Source organism: Pseudorca crassidens, chromosome 11 (assembly GCF_039906515.1).
Source record: "Pseudorca crassidens isolate mPseCra1 chromosome 11, mPseCra1.hap1, whole genome shotgun sequence".
In the NCBI taxonomy this organism is placed as follows: Eukaryota; Metazoa; Chordata; class Mammalia; order Artiodactyla; family Delphinidae; genus Pseudorca; species Pseudorca crassidens.
The window spans coordinates 103,145,276-103,170,239 of record NC_090306.1 but is presented as its reverse complement, the minus strand read 5'-3'; the positions used below and the strand labels follow the sequence as shown (position 1 = coordinate 103,170,239).

The 24,964-nt window shown below is 54.2% G+C and overlaps 1 protein-coding gene across 2 annotated transcripts in view; it reads right to left on the bottom strand.

Annotated features, from left to right (window-relative positions):
* Positions 1–24,964, bottom strand: part of TBC1D22A (TBC1 domain family member 22A) — a 311,485-nt gene that overhangs the window by 263,083 nt on the left and 23,438 nt on the right. For both annotated transcript variants that reach the window (XM_067698424.1, XM_067698423.1), the window contains exons 2-4: positions 19,547–19,603; positions 18,196–18,536; positions 13,853–14,029 (exon numbers count right to left, since the gene is read on the bottom strand). In XM_067698424.1, coding sequence (XP_067554525.1) covers positions 13,853–14,029; positions 18,196–18,536; positions 19,547–19,603 — 575 coding nt within the window. The remainder of the gene's footprint in view (positions 1–13,852; positions 14,030–18,195; positions 18,537–19,546; positions 19,604–24,964) is intronic.

The window sequence follows — 24,964 nt, the reverse complement described above, 5'->3', positions numbered from 1 at the left end:
AACTGGCCTACTATAGTAGTTTCAGGTATACAAGGTAACGATCACCACACTGAGTCTAGTTAATACCCATCACCACACAGTTACAAAATGTGTTTTTCTTGTGATGAGAACTTTTAAGATCTACCCTCTTAGCAGCTTTCAAATACGCAGTACAGTATTACTTCACAACTGGAAGCTTGTTCCTTTTGACCCCCTTCGCCCATTCCACCTGCCCCTAACCCCCCCACCTCTGGCAACCACCAGCCTGTTCTCCGCATCTGTGCGCTCAGTTGTTTTTGGTTTTGTTTTAGATTCCACAAGTAAGTGAGATCATATGGTATTTGTCTTTCTCTGACTTACTTCACTTAGCATAATGCCCTCAAGGTTCATCCATGTTATCGCAAACGGCAATATTTCATTCTTTTTATGGTTGAATAATATCCCGCTGCGCACGCGTGTGTGTGTATGTATCACATCTTCTTATCCACTCATCCGCTGACAGACACCTAGGTTGTTTCCACGTGTTGGCAATTGCAAACAATGCTGCAGTGAACGTGAGGGTGCAGATTTCTTTCTTTACGGGGTCATGAGGATGTTCTCATTAAGAATATTGTAGGCGGGGCACAAACTTTAGGTGACTGCACAACACTGTGAGTGCACCAACTACCACTGATCTGTGCAGGTTAAAACGGTTCATAGTATGTTATAGGAATTGCACCTCCATTTTTTTTAAAGGAATATTTTACTTGAGAGTTTGATGATTTGTATGCCAGGCTGACACTAGTGAATAAAATGATGACTACGCTAAGTATCACCTATTCTCAGGCTCCCCAACGTGTACAAAGTGAGAAAAGAGGCCCGTGAGACTGATATGCTTCCATTTGCATTTTACGGAGAACGGGGGCTGGGGGGGCGACGTATACACACCCATCCATACAGTCACTTGAATAAACACAGGGCACTTATGAACGGAGGTAAGAAACAGAAGGGGAGCCACTGGCCTGGGGACGGAGATTTATTTGTCATTATGTAAACCCTTAGCGACCAATTGAATTTTTAAATATTGCATGATGTAGCTTTTTCAATTAAAAAAAAACTAGTAAACAAAAGATACGAATGAACATCACCAGTTCCCAAACTTTAAGTGCTCTCACAACTCCCCCTCCTGCAGAATCTCGAGGAACAACGTTCCTGTTAGTGCATTTACAGTACGTATTTTGAATACTGTTAAATATGCCTAGATTTTGACTAAGCATATAAATTAAATGTTGATTTAGACAGATACACAACTTTAATAACAATTTTAAGTAAAGATCATTCTCAAAACATTATATAGCCGTTAAAAATGATGGTTATGAAGACTGCAGCAAGGTGGGAAAGGCGCATGAGGTGATATTAACTGGATCGGGGTGACAAGTGGCGTCTGCATCCTCGCTGCCACTGTGGAGAGAGGTGGGTAGGCTCCACTGGGAAAGGCAATGATGGAGACCCGCACCAGCGCCAGGGCGAGCCTGCTGCACTGCACGGACCGCTCCTCACGGGACTGCTTCCCAAAGCCAGGTGGAGGCAAGCACCATTAGACCCATTTTACAGGTGGGGAAACTAACGCTGAAAGAAGTCTGGGGGGAAAAAACTGCCCAGGTCACTCTGCCAGTAAATGGCAAAGCGTGGCCATGACCTGATGTGACCCTAAAGCCCACATGCTTGTTTTCCACACTCCTCTGTCCCCCAAGAGGCCAGAGATGGGGGGCAAGGTGACTGGCCATCATGGCCGCTGACTTTTCTATATTGTGGTTGTTCTTACTTCTAGAACCTAAAACAACACATAGGTTAAAACACGGATTTAAAAAGACATCCTTAACTAATTTTTTCAGACTATCTTATCCTAAGAAAAAGGGTATTTCATTTTTTTAAGCACTTTAAGCAAGCCTGAACCTCTTCCCTTTAGGACCAATTTGAGTACAGTCTAAGATTTCACCAGAAAGCCTCAGTTTGTATTAGTAACTCAACACCTGGCTCAAAAGCAAAGCCAAAGCCTTGCTCGGCAGCGCCTCACTCCTCATGGCAAATCCAGGATAAAGATGATTTTCTTCACTTCCGACACAAAACCCAGCGCTGCCTTGTTTCTCTAACTTCCTTCCTGTGTCCTACCCGATTGTGAGGCCAACCCAAGTGACTTCTCATCTCCCACGCCCTGCACTTCTATTCATCAGGAATTTCTCCCTTTTTCTCATTTTGGTCACGCGCGATCTAACCCTGCACCAAATCTCTAAAACTGGACTGCGTGTCCTGGTACAGTGAGCGCAGAGGACGTGCAGGGAGCCCCGGGCTGCTGCTGCCTGTGGGCTTACCCTCAGGCAGGCCCTCCTCCTCCTCTGAGTCTCAGTTTCCTCATCTGCAAAATGGGGCCGCTCTGCTGATCGCTTAGGGCAGCACAGAACCAGCGAGGAAACCTGTGGGGAAGACCTTCACGAACAGAGGCCTTCCTCCCTGACAAGGGCAGGCTGGTGCTGTGCGGTGACCACATAGTGCTGCGTCTCGTCGAGCAGGAAAGCTGCCGCAGACTGTTTGTGTCCCCAAAGGGCCTATGTTAAATCCCGACTCCCAGGGTGACGGTTCAGAGGTGGGGGCTGTAGGACGTGCTTAGATCACAAGGTGGGGTCCCCCTGGATGGGATTAGTGCCCTGATAAAGAGGCTCAGGGAGCGCCCTCGCCCCTTCGGCCGCTGGAGCACAGTAAGAAGGCGCCATCTATGAACCTCACCAGGTACAGAATCTGCCGTCGGTGCCTTGACCCTGAACTTCTCAGCCTCCAGAACCACGAGAAATAAATGTCAGCTGTAGCCGCCCAGCCCACGGTATTCTGTTCCAGCATTACCACACCAATAATGCACTTCCTCGCTTTCTATGCTGAAACTAGAAACCCACTCAGGGCGAAGCAGCCCGTGGGCCTCGGCGCCACGCAGGGCAGGATCCTTGGCACGGGCTCAGAGGTCCACAACCACCGGCACACCCTGCAGCCAGGTGACCGGCCATTTCAGACGGCGTCCGTGAGCACCTGCACCCCACAGACTCGTGGGCCTGCAGAGTGAAGCTTTCAAATGAGTGCAGTGTCGAGCTGAGCAGGCGACCGCAGCCCCTGGGCCCGTCAAGTGAACAGCAAACCACCGATCGTCACTGGAGCACAGCGTGGACCAGGACTAGGCCCTGTCCAGGCATCCCTGCCCCCTGCTCCTCCGCGCGGCCCCTTAGCATGTCGCACACATCCACTCCTGTCGCGTGACTCAGCTTACAGTCTCCTGACCTGCCACCGTCAGGGGCCCCATCCTCAGGGCAGTTCAAGAGCGGGGGTCCAGGACGTGCAAACACGGGGCCCCACATCTGGCCTCTCCTGCCCCACCACCCCTGCACATGTGACTGCTGTGTTTCCCTCCTGGGAAGGGATAACTCAGGCCCTTTGAGGGTCACAGAGGGCCTGGGAGTGACAAAGTCAAAACGGCACCCGACCTCTTTCTTCTCCACTTTCTTGCTTCTCATCTTTAACACGTGCAACTTCCCTTCCTACCTGTAAGCGTGAACCAGATAGACGGCACAAGAAAGTAACCAGGGCTTCCCTGGTGGCGCAGTGGTTGAGAGTCCGCCTGCCGATGCAGGGGTCACGGGTTCGTGCCCCGGTCCGGGAAGATCCCACATGCCGCAGAGCAGCTAGGCCCGTGAGCCATGGCCGCTGAGCCCGTGCGTCCGGAGCCTGTGCTCCGCAATGGGAGAGGCCATGGCAGTGAGAGGCCCGCATACCACAAAAAAAAAAAAAAAAAAAAAGAGTAACCAAACAAGGGAGCACAGCTGACTCTGGCTCCTGGGATTTTCCTAGGAAGATGGGCAACCAAACCACCCCAGGAAGAAGCACCAGAGTGAGTAGGGCCTCTGTCTGGAAAACACACATGACAGGAACCCAGGAGGGTAAAGTTGAAGTGGACAGCCAGTGTGCCCCGGCCTCTTTGAGCTCCTTCTCAGGGATTCCACATACTTCCATGTACCTGACACAGAGTAAGCTCTCGGTCAAAGCCAGCCACCATCACCAACATCACCACCAACACCACCACTACCACCACCACCATCATCACCAACATCACCACCATCACCAACATCACCATCACCACCACCATCACCAACATCACCATCACCACCACCATCACCAACATCACCATCACCACCATCACCACCACTACCACCATCACCATCATCATCACCACCATAACCATCACCACCACCATCACCACCACCACCATCACCACCATCACCACCATTACCACCACCACCACCATCACCACCATCACCACCACTACCACCACCACCACCATCACCAACATCACCATCAACATCACCACCATCATCACCACCACCACCATCACCACCACTACACCACCACCATCACCACCACCATCACCACCATCACCACCACCACCATCACCACCACCACCATCACTACCACCAAGGCCACCACTACCACCATCACCACCACTACACCACCACCACCATCACCATCATCACCACCACCATCACCATCACCATCACTACCACCAAAGTCACCACTACCACCATCCCAGAGCCCTTGATTTGATTCTAAAGAAGTCAAAATCCTGCTGCTGTGTTGCCCGCATCCTTCCACACCTACAGGGAATTCCAATTGCTCACCATCTCTTCCAACTTCCCTTCCTCAGAAAACCCTCTTCTTTCTAGCTTCATCTGGCAACTTTACAGGATGTGCATTTCCAGAATGCACAAGATAGGATCTGTGCATTGATTAATTAATTAATTAATTTAAAAGCATTATTTTCTTTGCAGTTTCCAGGACCAGACACCTGGCTATGTGTTGGTTTGTGGTCCTTTGGAATCTGAGCTACATTTGGGGGCAAAACCAGGACACAGGAGGGCTCATTCTAAATACTGTGTCTTTGACTATGAAAATTCAAAGTTCATTCACTCGTTCCCTCCACACCCAAGACTGTGTATACAGTTCAACACAATTCAAACAATTTCTGGGTCTCCACCGTGTGGTCGGGGCAGTGCTAGACACCAGCCATGGGTTAAGTGCTACAATACAAGAAAGACAGTCCCTACTTCAAGGAACCGGAAACCTGGTGGGGTGACAGATTTACACGTGCCTATCTGAGTGGCAAACACAGCTGGCTGTCCACCCAACATCCATCCCCTCCCTCTTCCCTGTAACCGGAACCCCAATTCCAAAGTGCCAACGGCCGAGCCCACGAGATCCTTCTCAGCACCCCTTGCAGCTCGGGGGGCGGGAACCGGGCAGGGGGCACGTGACCCAGCTCTGGTCAAACTGCTTTTCTGATAAGACTACAGATGCCATGGTGACTGCCCTTTGCTTTGACACAGGACAATGACCGCCACCTTGTGGCCACGAGCTTAGATCCCTGATGAAATCAATGCCCACAGCTCCCTACCTCCAGACATCCTGCTGAGAAAAATAAACCCCTATTTGTCTAAAGGCCCCTGAGTCTGGTTTTCTGATACCTTCAGCCAAAACGAATCCTAACCAATCCCCCTCCTCAGCTGGTGAACCACAGAGGCCAAGAGCACTGAGGGGGCCGTGGGGCAGGAGAGAGCAGGCCAATGGACCCCAGCAGCACTTCCTGAGCAAGCGCCGTCACTGGCCCCCATCACTGGACACGAAGACCAGTGGCTCACAGCACGGCCCACGAGGAACTCACAGTCCAGTGGTGAGATGGACACAACCCTGAGAGCTGAGTCACGAGCACAAAGGGCTGCAGGGCAGGGAGCAGACTCCCACACACTCTGCCCACTTTTCCGCTCTCATCCCTCAGACAAAAAAACAGACACCACGGTCTCATGAGTATTCAACTGGTTACTTCATGTCCTGATCTACAAAGGAAATCATTAGAGAAAAAAAGACAAACGTGTAATGGATTGATTTCTCAAACTGATCCTTTAAAACTGTACAGTAGATGTACAAACTTTTTTTTAATATTTGCTTTTAAGATTATACGCAGGAAATCATCGTCCATGAGAAAGTTACCTGAAAGACCCCTGAAAGGTTTCCTAATTAAACTGAAGATCTGCTCTACCAGAGATAGTAAATGAAATGTTTAACTTTCACCAAATCATATTCACTTTGGTTTATTCTAAGCCAAGTGATAACTACACGTAGCTCAAATGCCACACCTAGTAGTGCGAATGCCACCCAGACAATGAGGATACTGCAGTGGCCATGCAATGAAGTCAGGACTGGCGCGTCTTCTGCAGCTCTCACACTCCCGTCCTGAGCCCAGAAGACAAAGCAAGCTCGGGGAGCCCCTTCTGCGGGGCTCTGAAGGGCTGGCGAGAGCCAATTACAGGTAATGAGAGGAGAGGAGAAAACAGCCATAATTTAGCCAGCGTACACAGTGGCAGTTGCACTTTGTGGCTTTTATTTTTTCCACGTCTCTCACTTTCAATAACATTCCGTGAACTATCATTGCGGAAACCCTACAGCGAGAGCGACACAGAGGGAGGAGCCGTGCGGAGTCCCCTCCTCCGTGGCGAGACTCGGGCGATCAGCCCCCCGTGGGCCGGGCAGAGGCTCTGGGGGGAAGCAGGGCGTCAGTGACACGGGGACGGCGCAGCACGGGGTCCGCACATGTGCAACGGGCCTGGCTGCAGGGAGGATGCTGCCGCAGTGGAGCTGTATTTGAACGTCAGGAATAATTACTTACCTAGTGATTATTTTCACAGAAAGAAAATGAAGCCAGACTGGGAGGACTGCGCCCACCCAAGTAAGGGGGGAGACGTCTCACTGGTGCTCAGCAACCCGTGCCCGCCCTGAGCTCGCACGCCCGGCACCACCAACCCCTAGAAAGAGACCGAGGTCTCCCTCCAGGGGTCGGGGGCAGAGGGCAACGGGTGATCCGAGGAAAACACGGCAGGATGAGAGGGAGTGAAGGTGTGGAGGCATTCGGGGGTGGGGGGCATGATGGGAGATCCTGATGATGAGGGTCTGTTCGAGCAGAGGCCTGGAGGAAGTGAGTCACGCAGGGAGCCGAGGCAGAGGGACGGCAGAGCACAGGCCCAGGCACGGACGTGCCGCTGCGTCCCGGCGACCGCAGAACAGAGTGAGGGGACGATGGGAGGGGAACAGGCAGGTCGTGGGAGGCCGGGCCTCTCAGGCGTCACCAGGCCGACGGCTGACTCTCTGAGTGAGAAGGAGCCGCCAGATGGCTCTGATGGTACCTGATCCGGATCTCATTTCCAAAGGACTGCTGACAGCTGTGCCGAGCACGATGCCGGACATAGGTGCGCGGGGGACGGCGGGGATGGGTTGTCACCATTAGGCGAGAGGCAGTGGCAGGGACCAGGCGGTGGGCTGGAGGTGCTGAGCGCAGGAGACCTGGTGACAGCCCAGAGGTGGGAGTGGGGAGGAGGGAGGAGAAGACGGCGGGGGGCTGGGCCCGGGTCACCAGAGGGGGCACCGCTGTGCAGAGATGGGGGCACGAACGGTGAGAGGTTCAGGGGGGAGGAGTGAGGGCCTTGGGAAGTCAACTAAGGTGACACGTCCAACCTAGAATCTGCCTTTCAAGGCAGATGAACTTTTTCAAAAACGAACTCCTTGTGTACATTCTTAACGAAAGCTGCTTTGCCAGTGTTCCTCCTGACGTCAGAGAAGATGCTACCAGGGAGAACCAAAGCTGGGGGGCAATCCAGGAGAAGCGGGAAAGAAAGGTGGGGGAGAAGAGCCTGGACCCTGGGCTCTGGCCTCCCTGTCCCCTCACAGAGGCCCCCCCCACCCCGACTGGAGCCCGCACGCACTCTGCTCAGTCAGAATCGGCCTCGGCGGTGCTTGCCTGACAGGAGAGGCTCAGCCAGCCCACAGCCCCACGAGACGCAGTAACCAAGGAAAAGGCACCGGCCGAACGCTGCCTCGGCTCAGCCTGAGATGTGCTCGCTCCTCCGGCTGCTGCATGTGCGCCTACTGCGTGCCAGGCCCTACTATGTGCACCAGGGTTCTGGTCCTGAGCTGCAGGCGGGGACTGCAGGACTCGGGCAGCGTGGTGAATTCATTAACCCTCTTTTAAACCTTCTCTGTTTGTTTCACTAAAAAGTACTTTCTCCCCAAACCTCACAGCTGAGATAAAACCGGGCTGCAGAGGCTCCCTGCCGGGCTCCCTGGAGCCCCGCCTCTTACACTCCAATTACCTTTCAGAAGCTCGGCTGGCGGCAGGGCCCGGGGGAATCTGAGGAAGCGTGTCCAGCTGAACTGGCACCAGCAGGGCAAAGAACCAAATGCTGCCCACACTCCGCTGAGAATCGGGATGCGAGCGCGCGGCTCAGCCAGCGGGTCCAAAGCGCACCGCGGCGGGGGAGCGCGAACACCGCACGCGGGGAGACCTCGACTCCTCTCCCCTGGAGTCTCTGCGCTTGGGCAGCTGCCAGAGGTCCCCGGGGTGGCCATCCCGGCGGGAGTCCGCCCCAAGGCTGAGTTAGCGGAGCTGCCACCTTGTCCCTTCCACATCCTGTTGCCCCTCTGGGACCACCCTCCCCTTTCACAAGGCAGCAGGACAAGCCCGCACGGGCACACACACTCGCAGCCTCCACTGTCCCTGGCTGGGACACAGCAGCGAGGCTGTGGGGCTGCGCCTGGTCCTACGGCTGACGCTGGGCACCGGCTGGCCACCACCCAGACCTTCGGGAACAGGGGTACCGGCAGCCCTGCCACCACAGCCAGGCCACGCCGTCTGCCGTCCACTCCCGGTCCTCCAGCAAGGCCCTCAGCAGAGGAACGAGGACCCGGGCGGCATCGGCCCTGCCCTCGCCACAGGGCCACAGGGTCGCCCCTGCACCAGGGCTCAACCTCCCCAGCTGCGATCAGGAGCCGGCTGCTAGCGGGGGCAGGCCCCGGGGGGTCTGGGCTGGGGGCGGTGCACGCGCACGCCAACACGCAGGAAGCTCAGGGCCCGCACAGAGCGAGGGCCCGGAACACAGCACGCGCGCAGTTCTTTGGGTACACTGCCTCCCCGGCTCTGTGTCACCAGTACCTGATTCTGCCACCTGGTGAAAAAACACCCTTCTTGGGCGCGCCCGTTTTGTGTCCATCAGCTGTCCCCCTACGCCCGCAGCCCCTGGGCTCCAGCTGACACAGTCCTGGTGGCCCCTTCTCCCTGGGCCACCAGCTTCCCCTCCCCCAGTCGACCCCCCTAATTTCCTCCCCGTCCCCACATCCCTGCACCTCCCCACTGCTGCGTGGCCTTTTTCCGCTCCCCTGGTTCCAGCCCTGCCAGAGGCTTTGCACAGAGAGAAAGCTGGGGGCCTCCTCCTGGCCTTCTCAGCCCTCCAGACCTGCCCCTCGCTGCCCTGCCGGCCTCCCTCCTCCCCTCCCCTCCCCTACCAGGCCCTGTCCATCCCCGAAGCCCCATCCCAGGGCAAGACCTCTGCACCCCTGGCCCCTCCCTGGGAAGCTCCAGCCTTTACCCCACACCTCTGTTTTTCTCTCCACTGCGCCTACTACCTTCGGCCGGTTCCTGGAGTGCTGACTGCGTGCATCTGTCTGTCTGTCTGTCCCCGACACTCAACGTCAGCTCCTGAGCGCAGGGACCCTGGGGTCTGTTCCTGGTACACCCCCAGCACCTACAGCAACAGCAGGTGCTCTACAAACACTGGCCGAATGAAGAACTACGTGGGCACCTGACGTCAACCACCTCCGACGTCACAAGGACCCTGCAGGGGAGTCCCAACTCCCCCGTGATGGCTGATGAGACAGGAGGCTGAGTCACCTATCACACTGGCTCCCAGGCTGCACTGCCTCCCCTTCCTGCCATCAGGGCCCCTTGCAGGCAGGGCTGTCCTCCAGCCCCGGGCCCTGAAGGGGCACCGAACTCAAACCCTTGCTTCCTGAGTGAACAACTCCGTATCACCCTCCCCCCCCCCCGAAAAAAACCCTCTCCTCCCCATAGCCGTCTCCCGGCACACTCTCCGTCTTAAAGCCCAGCCCGGGTGCTCACGGGGTAACTGGACCGTGACCTTGCACCTGGCCTCACTCCCTCTGTGCTCGTGTCTGAATGTCCAGCACCAGGGCTGCGTGTCATACACGGACGACCTCAGAGCCCGGCTGCCACCAGGCGGTCACTCGGCAGGCCTTGGGCTGCACATGTTTAGCCGATGGCCAACTCACATGCCGGTTCAGACACACGTGGTCACAACGAAAGCCTCCAAGTGTCATTTTCTTGGGCTTCAAAGCAGGCAGCCTTTGCACAAGTAAATATTGAGTCAATGCTAAGAGCAGAGTGAGCTGTTAAGTTCTATTTGCTACTCTCACCCCTATAAGGGAGCACAAGCTGAGCAAAGAAGAACAGCGCTCTGACGGGCGGAGCGACATTCTGCAGGTAGAACTGCTTCTGCGGGCGGGCGCTGCTCACGTCAGTGATTTTCTTCTTCAACATTAGCAAATATTCGCCACTTGCATCTTTCACGTCATGTGAAGATAATACATCCCACTGTCTTCCGGAGCTATCTTAACTGCCTTATAAAAACAGGCAATTTGCCGGCTGTGTTTTCTCTTGCCACTAAATACAAATCCAGTAATTCACTTTGAAAGCTTTGGTTTTCTCTTTTTGGTGTTGGAGTTGATACTCACACAGAATTCTAAAGAAAGAAAAAAAACCATAATCCCACAACCGAACAAAAGAATCTGATTTTCTTTTAACCTTTCAATCTATCCATATGTACTCACTTTCCCACAAGCCTTGAAAGCTTCATTTTTTTTTTTTTTTTTTTTGCATTATGCAGGCCTCTCACTGCTGTGACCTCTCCCGTTGCGGAGCACAGGCTCCAGACGCGCAGGCCCAGCGGCCATGGCTCACGGGCCCAGCCACTCCGCGGCATGTGGGATCTTCCCGGACCGGGGCACGAACCCGTGTCCCCTGCATCGGCAGGCGGACTCTCAACCGCTGCGCCACCAGGGAAGCCCGAAAGCTTTATTTTTAAGTACGATTTTATTTTCAGAAGTTACTCCAATGACAAAGTCCACTAGAAGATTCTAACTGGGGGCTCAGAACCTGACCCAGAACTGCCGTTCCCATCAGGCAATCTTGTTTTCACGAGCTATCTCCTTGCCACCTACCATTAGAAGCTGCTGAATGTAACCAAGAAAATATCTGTAAAGTGGCCACATGTCAATGTTATAAAAATCAAGTAGAGAATAAACAGGCCAGTGCAAATGAAAATAATCAGAAGAAGTAAAATAATTAATCTTTTCTGAGTGTTTATTGAGTGCTGGCCACTCTCCCCAAAACTTCACATGTATCAATATTATCAGCAAAATCTGTACAGTTCCCCCCACTATCCGAAAGTAGAGTGTTTCTATGAAATCTTACATAAGCTGAAACGGCGTGAAGTGAAGACGCAATTTTTGCTTTTCACTTTTTTTCATGAAAGCAAAAACCCCCTCCGGGTTTCCTTCCGTTAGGGAAACAGGTATTGAGTAGGGCTTCCGTGAAAGCGAGGCGGTGTAAAGCGGGGGGCACCTGTGCTGCCACCGCTGTACCTGCAGGTGAACGTGCAGGCTGAGGCCTGGAGGCTACGAGGCTCGCTCCAGGGCACGAGCAGAGGAAGCCCCGCAGGCAGCTGCCCCGGGAGCCCCGCCCTCGCTGCCCACGCACAGCACTCCGCTCCTCACGCACGGTCCCCTTCCCTCGGGCTCGGAGCATGAGACTTCCACGCACCGAGGCCCCCAAGCTCTCCCTCCCCGAGCTCCCCACGGCCAGGGATGCTCCAGGAATGTCAGGTCAGGGTGAGGAACAGGTGTTCTTCTTCTGTCGGAAGAACAGCTCTTGCGTCTGTAATGAGAGCAAGTCAGGAAAACCCTAAGGGCCCCTCGGGAGGGGCAGCGGATAACCGGCGTGGCGGCCGCAGACAGACGGGCTCGCTGCCGACCCCACACAGGGGCCACAGCCTCTCCCTAGTACCATCGGGAAATACGTGGTCACATTTAAAAGGTGAGCAGAACAGCGTCACCATCCGCATGGAGAGGAAAGAACAAACATATGTAACGACACACAGACCCAAGTACCTCTACACAGCACCTCTGAATCACCACAGGAACAAGAGTAACTTTTGGGGGAAGAACTGGCAGACACCCCCTGAAGCAGGGATCAGAGCTGGCTTCATCGACCTCAGGACAAACCAGCACCCTGCCCTCCTGCTACGACGACCAAGAAGGCAAATCAATTAAGTGCTGTTCCTACCAAAAACAGCCGGCCCAAATCTCACCAGGGGAACGTGAAACAAGACACTCCGAAGGGCCTACGCTCTTCCAAGACCACAAGGCGAGGCCGGAGCATCACTCCAGCTAACAAGACGAGAGACGTGGCAACCGAACGCCACGCATGATCCTGCAGTGGGTTCTGGACGAGGAAGAAAGGTATCATGGGTGCTACTGGGACAAGCGTCAAGATGTGAACGTGGGCCGTGCGTTAGAGAGCAGTGCCGCGTGGATGTTTAATTTCCTGACTTTGACAGCGATATCATGACAACATCGAGAGGGTGTCTTTGTTCTTAGGAAATAATGAAGTCTCGCGGGGCAGATGGCTCAAACGGTTCAGGAACAGCATGTCTGCACGTAAGCGCACACACACACAGAATGCAATGGGGCAAAACGTAAACAACCGGTGAATCTGGGCAAGGAGCGTACGGGGGCGCTCGTGCTGTTCTTGCAACTTTTCCGTAAATTTGAAATCACATCGAAATCAAAAGTTTAACACAACATGTGCGCGGACCATCTCTGGAAGATGACACCTGGAACCGGGCAAAGGGGGAGAGGCGAGCTGGGGAAGGGAAAGGGCTCATCTTCCCTCTGCACCTACCAAAGACAGCCGGCCCAAATCTCTGTGCCGTGCGACTCTGCAGGCAAAAACTGAACAAAACTAAGAAGAAAACACCCACGGTGAGAACGGCACCCGGGCTGGAGCAGCACCTTCGTAGCTTCAGGATCTTTCCAAGGACGCCCTCCTCCGGCCTCACGAACCAGGCCCGCGGCTTCGGCTTCCGCAGGCTCGTCCTGGGCCGCGGCCGCCTCCCTCCGCGGGCCTCATGCGCCACCTGCTGGCCACGCGGGGCACTGCCCGCCGTGGCGCCCAGCCCGCGGAGCGCAACCATGAGGGACTACAGCCACCTCCACCCTCCCGAAAGCTCCGGCATCGGGCAGAACGCCCAGTGCAGAGTGGCACTCAACAGGGATGAGATCCATAAATAGAAGAACACAGATCTGAGTGGAATTCCAGCAGAACTTGAAAGCAAGCACGCCTCAGCCTGGCTGCAGAGCGTCCAAGCGGGTATCATGACCCATGAGAACCACGCCTGTGACTGTCCTGTCCCCTGCTGGCCCCTCCACCCAAGACCTGTCTTGCCCCCTGCCCCCTGAAGTGCTCACACTCTACGCAGACCCACTGGGCCCCTGCAGGAAGGTGCAAAGTCAGCCACCGTCAGGACGTCCGTCACCGGCCCGGATCGCCGGCCCCACGACCACTATGAAGGACAAGGATGTCCACCTGGCCGGCCCTGCAGAGCTCCCCAAGGCAGTGCTAAGAAGCCAGAAGAGTGCAACTGGGCATTAAGGAAAACAGATCAGAAAATGCTGATCGAATTGCAGAGGAAGCACATTAATAAACACGTCGACAGTAAACTTTCAGGACAAACGGCTCTCGTCTTAGTGACCTACTGGCATGAAACACAACAGATCAACCTCTCACCAGGTGAGTTACACGGGGAGCAAGCGCGTTAAATGGCAGCAGACTGGCCTTCAGAGCTGCACCCCCTTTAGAAACGAGGCACAGCCGGCGTGGCCTCGCCCACAGGGGACTCACCGAGGTCTGTGTTGGGGCCAGCGAGGAGCTGTTTGAACTTGTCCAGCCGGGAGGCCTCTCTTTCACTTAAGGCTGAGCTGCTGAGGGTACTGGGCTCAGGCACCCCACCCAGTGCCATAGTCGCCGAGTGCGGGAGAGACTGGGATCTCTGCAGAGGGACGGCATCACTGGCGCTTCCTGCAGAGGGAGGGGGAGAGAACAGAGGTGAGGCTCCGGACACACCCACACCCACGCCCACCACTAAGGAGGCCTCACACATGCCTCGCTGCTCTCCCTCCGTGGATCTGCCATCACCGACCAGCGAGGACCTGGTTTCTTGAGGGATAAAATGAACCTAGCTCACACCCATGGAGCGTGCCGGCCCTCCTGGTGGAGGGGTGTTCCCCAGTGAAACAGACGCACCCCACGAAAAGCAAGACACTGACAACCACACAACCGTAGACCAGGTCTGTCAGGGCTGCCAAAAGTCTGGGCCTGCCTGGGTGACGCGCCCCGAGGATCTGCTGGTGTAGGGCAGGGGGGAGGATGCCTGCACGGGTCAACCGGGCCTGGCATGGAGGGAAGCCACCAAGGCACACGTGAAGGGAGCATGAAGCCCACGGAGGTGCTGAGGACTGTCTGAATGTCCCAGGTCTCCCCGAGCCCCAGGAGGGAGGTCAGGCAAGGACCGTCACCCAGAGAAAGCAGAAGAAGCTAGATCCCCCACTGCAGGTGGAGACGAGGGGCCACCAGAGTGCAAGCTTGCCCAGCCCTCACCCAGGCACCACTGACCTGAGACAGACTGAAGGGCTGCCCACAAGGACCCACAAGAGGGCCTGAAGTGACACTGCGCGGCACCCAGCACCCGGGACTGGGGACAGGCAAAGGAAAGAGCAGAGGGCCCTCAGGTCACTTGACAAAGAGCCTCCAGGGACCAGCACGGGACCCACAAGCAAGAGGCCCTGAAAGGCTGTAGACCCCCGGGCCCAGATTGCATTGAGCAATCGCATCTTCCAAAACTGAAATTTAAAGTAAAGGGCTTCCCTGGTGGCACAGTATTTAAGAATCCACCTGCCAATGCAGGGGACACGGGTTCAAGCCCTGGTCCAGGAAGGTCCCACATGCCGCAGAGCAACTAAGCCCGTGCGCCACAACTACTGAGCCTGAGTGCCACAACTACTGAGCGTGCAAGCCAAAACTACTGAGCCTACGTGCTACAACTGCTGAAGCCCAAGCACCTAGAGCCCGTGCTCCGCAACAAGAGAAGACACCACAAAGAGAAGCCCGCGCACCGCAACAAAGAGTAGCCCCCGTTCGCCGCAGCTAGAGAAAGCCCACGTGCAGCAATGAAGACCCAACGCAGCCAAAAATTAATTTACTTAAAAAAATAAAAATAGAAAAAAAAAACGGGGCTTCCCTGGTGGCGCAGTGGTTGAGAATCTGCCTGCTAATGCAGGGGACGCGGGTTCGAGTCCTGGTCCGGGAAGATCCCACATGCCGCAGAGCAACTAGGCCTGTGAGCCACAACTACTGAGCCTGTACGTCTGGAGCCTGTGCTCCGCAACAAAAGAGGCCGCGATAGTGAGAGGCCCGCGCACCACGATCAAGAGTGGCCCCCGCTTGCCACAACTAGAGAAAGCCCTCGCACAGAAACGAAGACCCAACACGCAAAAATTAATTAATTAATTAATTTTTAAAAAAAAAAAGTACAGTAAAAGCTAAGCTCTGGGAAATGGGGCAAGGAGCAAACAACGTGCAGCGAACATGCTAACGCTGGCCTCCGGCAGCAGCTGTCAGAAGGGAGCTGCCGTGCTTTACAGCAAACACACGGGCAAGGCTCCCAAGGGGGCCCGCGGGGCACCAAGATGGCCCAGGCCTCCGGGCAGAGTCTGGCCCAGTTACACTTCCAGAAAAGCCTGCAAACGTGGCGCAGCGCTGAGAGCACCTCCCGCTTCGGGGCTCTGCGAGGACAGGCTGGAGTGGTGAGGGGAAGGCAGAGGTGGCGGGACTCAGAGCTCCCCTCCCTCCCGGGGACCTGCTCTTCCCAGTGGTCCTCGTGAGTCTGCAGGAGGCGCCGCAGCAGGGGCGGGGCCCGCGGCAGCGCGGAGCAAACGTGCTCGCTTTTATCTATCTGCGATCGCAGAGATGCTCCGTGTGATTTTATTCAGACCCTAATGGCCCCACTTGCCCCTGAGCCCCATTCGAAGGTGGGGCTGGTGGGATCTGGAAGGTAAAGCAAGAGCAGCGGCCCCCAAGGAAACAGTCTACAGCCAGGCCCCTCATCACCGCGAGTGGAAAACACGTCAACGTCCCGCCTCCAGGGCCCCCGAGAGTGTGATTTAACCGCCACCCATTGGTGTCCATACGAGACCCGCTCGCGGCTGGGTCACGGTCAGCTATGGGGACAGCCCTCGCCTGGCCGATGCCCGCTGAGCCCTTCCCAGCCAATGACACGCTTTGCCATTAACCCAGTGGTACCCGAAATCAAGCAAAGTGCCTCTGACTTCAGGTACAAAGGCAACAGATGTCTCAGACATTCATTAAGAAATAGACAGCCAGAAGGTGAAGTGAAGGCCCGGGGAAGCCAGCCTACGAGCCCACACTCCACCACCACTGAGCTTTGAGGCCGCCATCTCCCCAGGGCTGAAGGGCAAAGCCGACGGCAGCAGGGAGGCCCTGCGGACACCGCACAGGGTGACATCTGCTCCCTGTGGGGGCTCACGATTGGGACGGGCAGTGGCACAAACGCTGGCAGAGACACAGCCACACTCTAACTGCACCATGCCCCGCGGTGGAACGTTCCAGGACATTCAGAATTCCAAAGCGCTGCTCACAGGAGCAGTAAAGTCAAATGGACCTCAAAGGTCTCTCACCCGAGGCAGAGGCCCCGGCCCGGGCAGCGCACCCCTGTGCGGGGACGGGCGTGGCTGCCACGCCCCATGGGCAGCAGGCCCTGAGGACAGCTCGGGTTACATCACCAGCATCTCCGTAACTGCCCAGGACACCCAGGAAGAACAAAGAGGACCTGGACGTGGTCCCGCCTCTGCGGCTCGCAGGGTCGCAGCATCAGCTGCAGAGCCCACAGCAGGAGGAACTCGGTGCCTGGGGACGCCTGCCCGGCTCGGGCACACAGGAGGTGGTCAGAGTGCCCGTCACGAGTCACAGGAACGTTCCATCAACCTGCGCAAGCCCTAACTGGATGTCCTTCCATATTTAAGCTCTAATACTTCAAAGTTCACCCTATTTTAAAGAAAAATGGTTCACGTTCCAATACAAAAACGGATCAAATGAAATAATTCACACCTAAGAAGACTGTAACATTTTAGAAGTTAATTTCTGGAAAGCGTTTTTGAAAACTAGACCTAAGTATGAAACCTAATTCTGCAACTACCAGCAGGTAACCTTAGGCTACGGTGATGATCTCACTTTCTTATCTGTAAGCACGGGGCGAGCACCCTAACCCCCAGGAGACCCTGGGGAGAGGGATTAGAGGGTGTGCAGCTGCACTGCTGGCCCCCCTGCCCCCAGACCCCCACAATCACCCCCTCACCTCCTTAACACTGCTGCCTCCCCTGGGAGGGTGCCCTGACTGCCCGATTTAGGACCACAGCCCAGACCCCACCCTGCTCTGGGGACCGCTTCCCACCTCCGTTCTGACCCCTGGCACCTGCCACCTTTTAGCCCTCAAGCCTCCTCACACATCGTGTGTAGGCTGCTGTCTGTCCCCCTCGCCAGAATGGACACTCCACGGGGCAAGGACTTCCATTCAGCTTGTCCCCTGGGGCAGCCCGAGCCCAGAGGACAGTGTCTCACCCATCGCAGATGCTCATTTAACAACTGCGCTGTTTTCTATCTCAGCCCCTCCAACACAAGACGAGCAGAAGTGAGGAAGGCGGTGCCAGGCATGTGGATACGAGATGCAGACGTGAGCTTACCCTGGCGGAGTTTAGGGGCGGAGCAGAGACCCACCCCTACAGACCCTGAGCCCACGCCTCTGTGTCCTGCAGGGAATCGTCAGAAGCGGCCGAGGGAGGTCCAGCCCCGGAACGTGCAGCTGGCCCGGCCCCTGGCCTGGAAACACCCCCGGGAGCAGCCAGGGCGTCCTGACAAGGGCGGGGTCCCCCAAGCAGCCCACGAAAGCTCCCAGCCGGCCACTCCATCTGCAGGGGAGACGCACTCGGCCAGGAGGACCAGAGAAAGTGCGCTGCCTCTGCTGCCCAGAAGGCCCGCTGCCACTCGGGTCTAGGAGCCCCAGGGCGGGGACCCTTGCTGTATGGGAGGATGGGGCCCTCCCCACCCCGGTGAGCAGCCTCCAGCCCCACTTTCTGGAGATGGGCCCCAGCTCTGCAGCCCTCCCCTCCCACCTGCGGGACAGGACGTGTGGCTCTCGCTGACAGACTTCACCAGCCGGAGGTCACCACTCGGGACCAAAGGAGGCTCCACCGAAGGCTTTGGCTTCTGCTCGGGCCCCAGAGCCCCCGGCGGCTTGTGGCACCCCTGCCGCTGGCTGTGGTTGCGCAGGACCCGGTTGGCCGTCTCCATGACGACCGCGGTGTTCAGGCTCTCGGCCGCCATGGCCAGGAGCTCGTCGTCATCCTCGCCGGCATCCCAGGCGTCGCTGGTGTTGCGCTCAAACTCCTGGAAGGTGCTGCCTCGCTTGGCCTTCACCGGCGTGGTCGGCACCTTGGGTGTGGCCCTGAGCAAGCTGCAAAGCAAAGGCAGCTTTTACTTGCGCCTCGGGGGGTGAGCGTGGTCACCCAAGACCGGTCAGAGAGGAGAGCCCAGGTGAAAAGGCACACAAGCGAGCCCAGAGTGAGTGAAAAAGCAAACACGATGCAGAGACATCCAGAATGAGACAGAGCTCACAGGATGCAGCGACAGGGAAGGAGGAGAGGTCTTCTGGGAGAGTCACGCTGAGCGTTCTCCCCACAGACCAACGCACAAGGACACACAGCACTGCCCAGCGATAGTGCCCAGCCCTGCCCCACAAACACTCTCGGCCCGACACCTTGGCAGACCTCCCACGGCAGCAGCTGGCGGTGGGGGTCAGGAGAGACTGTTCGCGGGACACAGGCCCTTGGCAGGTGGATCTGGACACGGGACAACTTCAAGGATGCCCACAGCATGACGACACACAACACTGGCCCCACCGAGTGTCGGGAGCTCATCCGACACGTGTGGTCCTCCAGGGCCACCCCTGCCCCACACCCGCCCCTGCTGGAGGAGCCCAGACACGGGCAAGCAAGCTGCAGGCGGTGGGCAGAGAGCAGGGACAGTCAATTACCCCTTATCAGCTACGTGGTTTGCAAAAGATTTCTCTTGCAGGTTTTCTACTTTTTTGATGGTGTGTCCTTTGAAGCACAAAAGGTTTTAATTTTGATGACGTCCAATTTATCCTTTTGCTGTTGTTGCTTTTGGTGTGTTCTCCCGATCTAAGCTCACAAAGACTCTCCAGCCCCGCCCTGGCCCACGGGCAGCCCGAGACCCCGCACAGGCTGCCCACCTTGGGCCATGGCTTCCACGTCTGCCCTCCTCCGAGGATGGGCTATGCAAGGCCAGCAGCGCCTCACACAAAGCAACTGCTTGATGTGTGTTGGCTGAGTGAAAGGCCACTTTCCTCCCCCTCAGAATTCCAAGGAGCTGGGGGGTCGCCACAGCCCCCCAAAACCTGGCCTGAGATGAGAACAGCCTTGCGAGATCTGAGGCGTCACTTACGTGCCATGTAACAGTGGATCAAATGGGGGGTGCTGGGCGCCATACACATGCTGGATGCTATTCAGAAAGAAAGGAAAACAAATTAGCTTCTCTTCGGCTTTCCCAGGAGTCCCCCACTGACTCAGGAAGAAGGCCAGCTCCTCAAACCCACGCCCGAGGGAGCAACTCCGGCCACCGCAGGGTCCCGAGGGCGTGTCTGGAAGGAATGAATAGCACCGTGCAAGCCCATGACCCGCACACAAGCAGGGCATTCAGCCTCCCTGCGAACGGGCCTCACTGAGGGACCCACAGCCCCAAGGGCGTCAGCACAGAGCCTCGGGCATCGACTAGGGGAGCTGGGGAGGCTCCCCACAGCCTCTGCCCTCGGACTAAAAGACGGACCACGAAACGCCCGTTGGGAAGTTCTCCTCTGGTACCATTCTGTCTAAAGATGGAATACAGAATTACAGAGAAGAGAAATATAATTTTGCTAAAAGACTTCATGGTTTCACTATAAAGTCTGTGTTCATCAGAGTATATCTGGAAAAGAGACGGAAACAGAGTAACTTGCCGGCACCCTCGTCAGTGGAGCGACCCCACCCATGCCCCCCCTTCCTCCTCTCGACGCCCAGCCAGGGGCGGCCGCGGGACCCGGGGCCGGTCAGAAAGAGACAAAGGAGAAACACTTAGCTGGCACACCCCTGGCCCTTAGCTTTCCCCTTCTTCTGGCCCGGAACACACACATGAGGCCGAGAGGTGTCTCAGCCATCCTGCCCCCGAGAGAAATAAACACGAGTTAAAACTAAAGCCTCCCTGGAAGAAGGGCAGTGGGGTGGGGGCTGGCGGCGGAGATGGGGAGAGCGCGGGTCTCCAGCAGGTTTGAGAGCTGCCAGCCCAACCTTGGACCTCGGACTTCATGGCATGAAATAAACAAGCCCGTTTGTTGACGCCATGGGCACTCAGAGTCCTAACTGATGCGGTCCACGTGGAACAGACAGCCACTGTTACACTGAGGCAGAGCCTTGCAGGGTGCGTGCATGTAAAGACAAACACAGACGCTCAGGTGCTTAGGAGACAGATGACGTCTTCTTGGCTTTCTAAAACAGAATGAATGAAATCCTACCTTGTTTACTTAGTCATGTGTCACAACTATTTCCCCGTATTACTGTTCTTCAATTTACTGAAATACATTTATTTACTTTATGGTTATACATACATTATGCGATAACACACGAAAAATATGTGCTCATACACATTTAAAAACATAATACTGAGGGCACATGGGACTTTCCCATACCTTTCTCTGCAACTCCCATAAATCTATAATTATTTTCAAGTTTTGTAAGTTTTTTACAAATCTTAACAATGAGTACCACCTCCCTGGACAATCTCCCCTCTAATTTCACACTGTCCCACCATATGGTTACAGGGTAATTGGTTTAACCAGTGTTGACCGTGAGATATTTAACTTGTTTAAAATTGTGTGTGATTATAAAAGCAGCAATAAACTTCTCTGGGGACAATACTTTCACACAAATATAACTTCTAAAGGATAAAGTCCCAGAGAAGGAAGGCCTGGGACATAAAGGATGCACGTATAAACGGCTGACCCCTGAACAACGCGGTGTGTGGGGGCACCGACCCGCCGCACAGTCGAAAATCTGAGCGTTTCCTCCAGTCGGCCCTCCGGTTGCTCCTACCTGCAGTTCTGTGCGCACAGCTTCAGCCCACCCAGATGGTGCAGGGCTGTAGTATTTACTCCTGAAAAACACCCGCTTGTAAGCTGACCCACGCAGTTCAAACCCGTGTTATTCAAGGGCCCACAGTAGGGACCATGAATCATTGCTATTTGATGGGAGAAAAGGGGTCTCAGTGCTGCTTCTGCACCTTCTCGATGATTGGGGAGGCTGAGCGATCTTGAAACATATCTTGTTCATCTGTGCTGCTTCTTGTTGTAAAACACCTGTTTGGACCCTTTGTCCATTTTTCTAAGGGGCTGTTCACCCTTTTCTCACTGATTTGTAAAAACCTCTCTGTAAACAAAGGATTCCTTTGTCACTGAGGCAGTGAGGTGGGCAGAATAAGGGCCCCAAAAACGTCACCTCCCAAGCCCAGCACCTGTGAACGTGTCACCTCACACTGTCATAGGGAAGAACCTTTGTATTCTATTACAGGTTCATCGCTAAAGCGATGTTGCCTATAAGCTTAAATTATACATAGTGGCCCATCTCTGGGAACCCTGCCTCCCTGGTAATGAGCCGTTAAGCTAAAATACCTTTGTTTAGCTCACAGGAAACCTCCTGACCAGGCCCACCTGTGAATGACTGCAGGGAGGAAGAAATGAACACATCCCCTCTGGGGGCTGATGGGAACCAGGAAATGCTTGACTTTACCCCCTCCCCTTTTCGTATAAAAGGAGCCTGAATTCTAAGTCAGGCAAGATGGGTCTTTGCGGCACGAGCCCATCATCTTCTTGGTCTGCTGGCTTTCTGAATCAAGTCGTTATTCCCTGTCCCAACAACTCGCCTCTCGATTATCGGCCTGTCACACAGCGAGCAGTACGAGCTTGAACTCGGTGACAGATTTGGGGGAGCCATCTAGGAGCCCTGCTGCTCGTGGCCAGCCGCCCCAGTCGGGGAACTTCCGGGTAAGGCCCTAGAAGCTGGCGGGACCACTTACCCTGAGGATCTGCCCTCCAGAGTTCCCTGAAACGACACCGGCTACCCCAGCGCTTGGCAGCTGGATCAAGGAATCGACATTCTGGGGGCCGACGGGCTCCATACAGTAGGGTTACGTCGCTCCGGTGTGCACAGCCAGAAACTTTATTTCCTCTCCGTTTGGGGCTTTTTCACTGGACTAAGCCAGTTTGTTTTGTATTTGAGTGGAGCACCCTGTCGGAGAGTGGGAAGAGCTGTTGGATTCCTACCCGATTTGTGAACCGGCTCGTTGGTTTCTTTGGGTGCTAGCACTTGTGTGTGCCCTTTGTGTTTTGTCTTGAAAAGGGAGTAATGTCTCAACTATCCCCAAAGAAAGTCCTCTGAGGTGCATTTTGGATAAGGGATCTGAATACAGCTCTGAAGCATGCGTGAGTGGAAGATGATATTGTAACAACGTGTGGCCACAGTACCTGTTAGGATCTCCACAGGGGGTTTAGAAAGGGTTCTCTTGGGACCCTGTGCACCCTGTACTGCTACTCTTGCTGTGTTTATTACGCCGTTTATGGTCTCCTGTGTCCTTGGTATATGTAAAACCCCACGACCAAACTTGAGGGTTTATTTAGGATTTTGTTTGTTCTTTTGGTTTTTTTGTTTCATTTTGTTTGGTACTGTTTCTCCACTAACAGCCAAATCAGTTTTGTGATACTTAAAACTTTTACTGATATTAAATGGAGGAAAGGAACAGGAAAAAAACCCCGTCCTTGTCCAAGAGTGGGACATTCGAGGAAAAAGAGAAAGGTTCCACTTGGTTCCTAAAATCACCAAAAGCTACAAACAAACAGAAGTGTCTTTTCCATAAATACTAGTAAAAAGGGTTTAGCTATAGTAGACAGGTGACCCTGATTTGTCCCATTTGCCAGAAACCCAATTTGAATCCAACCTCTTCTATAACTGATGGGTTTTACATTGTTGTACCTGATTCACGGCTAAAATTTTCGAATGGGAACTATGAGGTCCCTGTGTTTGTGTTTGCACAAGTTTTATAGATGTGTGGCACTGCCAAATTAATCCGTAAAAGAGCTCTATTTAATTGGCTTAAAGGAAATTAAGTGCTTATAAATACTCAAATATAAAAGAAACTGGCCAGAATGAGTTTCAGGTTCACGTGATCTAGGAAATACTCAGTATTAACATCTGGTGTTAAGGTTAGCTTAAGCTTGTTGGTTTGATACAGATATGAGTCATCACCACTAAGTAGAATACTTTCATTGTACCTGGGTTTACTAGAAATCAAATAAGACCCTATCCCTGTTATAAAGTTTGTCAGCAAGAAAAATAACAGTGTGACGAAGCTTTTAAGTAAGTAAAATAGAGGTAAATGAAGTAGAGAGTTTTGGGTAAACTCTGCAGGAATAATGTTCTGGGAATGTCTGTCTGGAATAGTCTCTCCAGATTTCTGTAACTCGAAACTAAACTAAGTTCTAAGATAAGATTGAACTTAATTAAAATCTCAAGAGGTAAAGTGGTACAAGACCTGAATTTGGTTCTCTAAGAGGACAAAGTTTTCTTAGAATATTGAACTGCTTTTGGTAAAAGAATGAGTTTAAGTGATCTGTATTTGCCATTGAGATCTTTTATTATCACTGGTTTAAAACGCTTTGACATTTTTGACAAACTTCCCAAAAATCAAGTTCTAAGTGGGGTTCATTTGACCTCTGGCTAACTTTTGGATTTTCCGGAGGGTCCCTGGAACACCTCAAATTACTTGTTTTCTGTCCGTCTCTGAGAGAGGAATATTAAACTCACTGGGCTTATGTGGTGTGTTGAATTGCAGGAGAGGCACTGTCAGATGAGTGATGATAAACTTCTTAGATCGTATCACATGGGTAAATGAATATATTCTAGAAACTATACGGAACTCCTAAAATTCTGGTATATCCTGGTAGAGATAACAGTCATAATTATAGAAATTATCTTAAATTGTTTGCCACAGCAGTAATCAGGTTTTTGTTCAACTGCACTGCAATCCCAGTTGGTTGATGCCAAAGCAAAAAGGCATCCTTTTAATGGTTAGATGATCAATTGCTATCTATGGTTTTAAGTGGCTCTTGAGCGACTCTATAGCTGTTCTGTGGAAAAAAGCAGGGAAGAATGGCGGAATCCTTTCTGTGCAAGCATTGGTACTGTTATCAGGGAAAATAAGGAAGGGAATGAGAACGAGCACACACGGCTTCAAACCTTCACTCCTCTGGCTGAGCTGGCGTCCCAGCCACTCTGGCCGTTCTGCCAATATATCCACCCCGTCCACTACCTCCCGTTCCCGACACTGGGGCTCAGGACCTCCCCTCCTTCTAGGGATCAATTAGAAAAGCCTGTGTTAGCTTCTGGGGCACAGGGACTTGGTCTGGTATCGCCATCTAAGACCCGACAGGACACCCAGTTTGGGCCAGGAGCCACTTCCGGGACATCATGGCTATTTCCCCTATGCCATTATCTCATAGGGGGACTAAATGCAAATGACCAGCTGGCTGGGTTTCTCAGACTTCTTTAACTGGGTACAGGGAGGATCCTCTGCACCTGAAGCCCACCTGGCAGCGCCCACAGCCGAGCCAAGGGGGACCCCAGTGAGGGAGGAAGGCCCTGTTTTGGCAGGGCTCTGAAAGGGAAACCAAAGCTAAAGAGTTTGAACAACATTCCAGAAACTCAGCAGAACAAATGAAGCCCTCTGAATTTTTGGAGAGGATTTATCAGGCCTGCAGGCGTCATACTAATGCAGATCCCG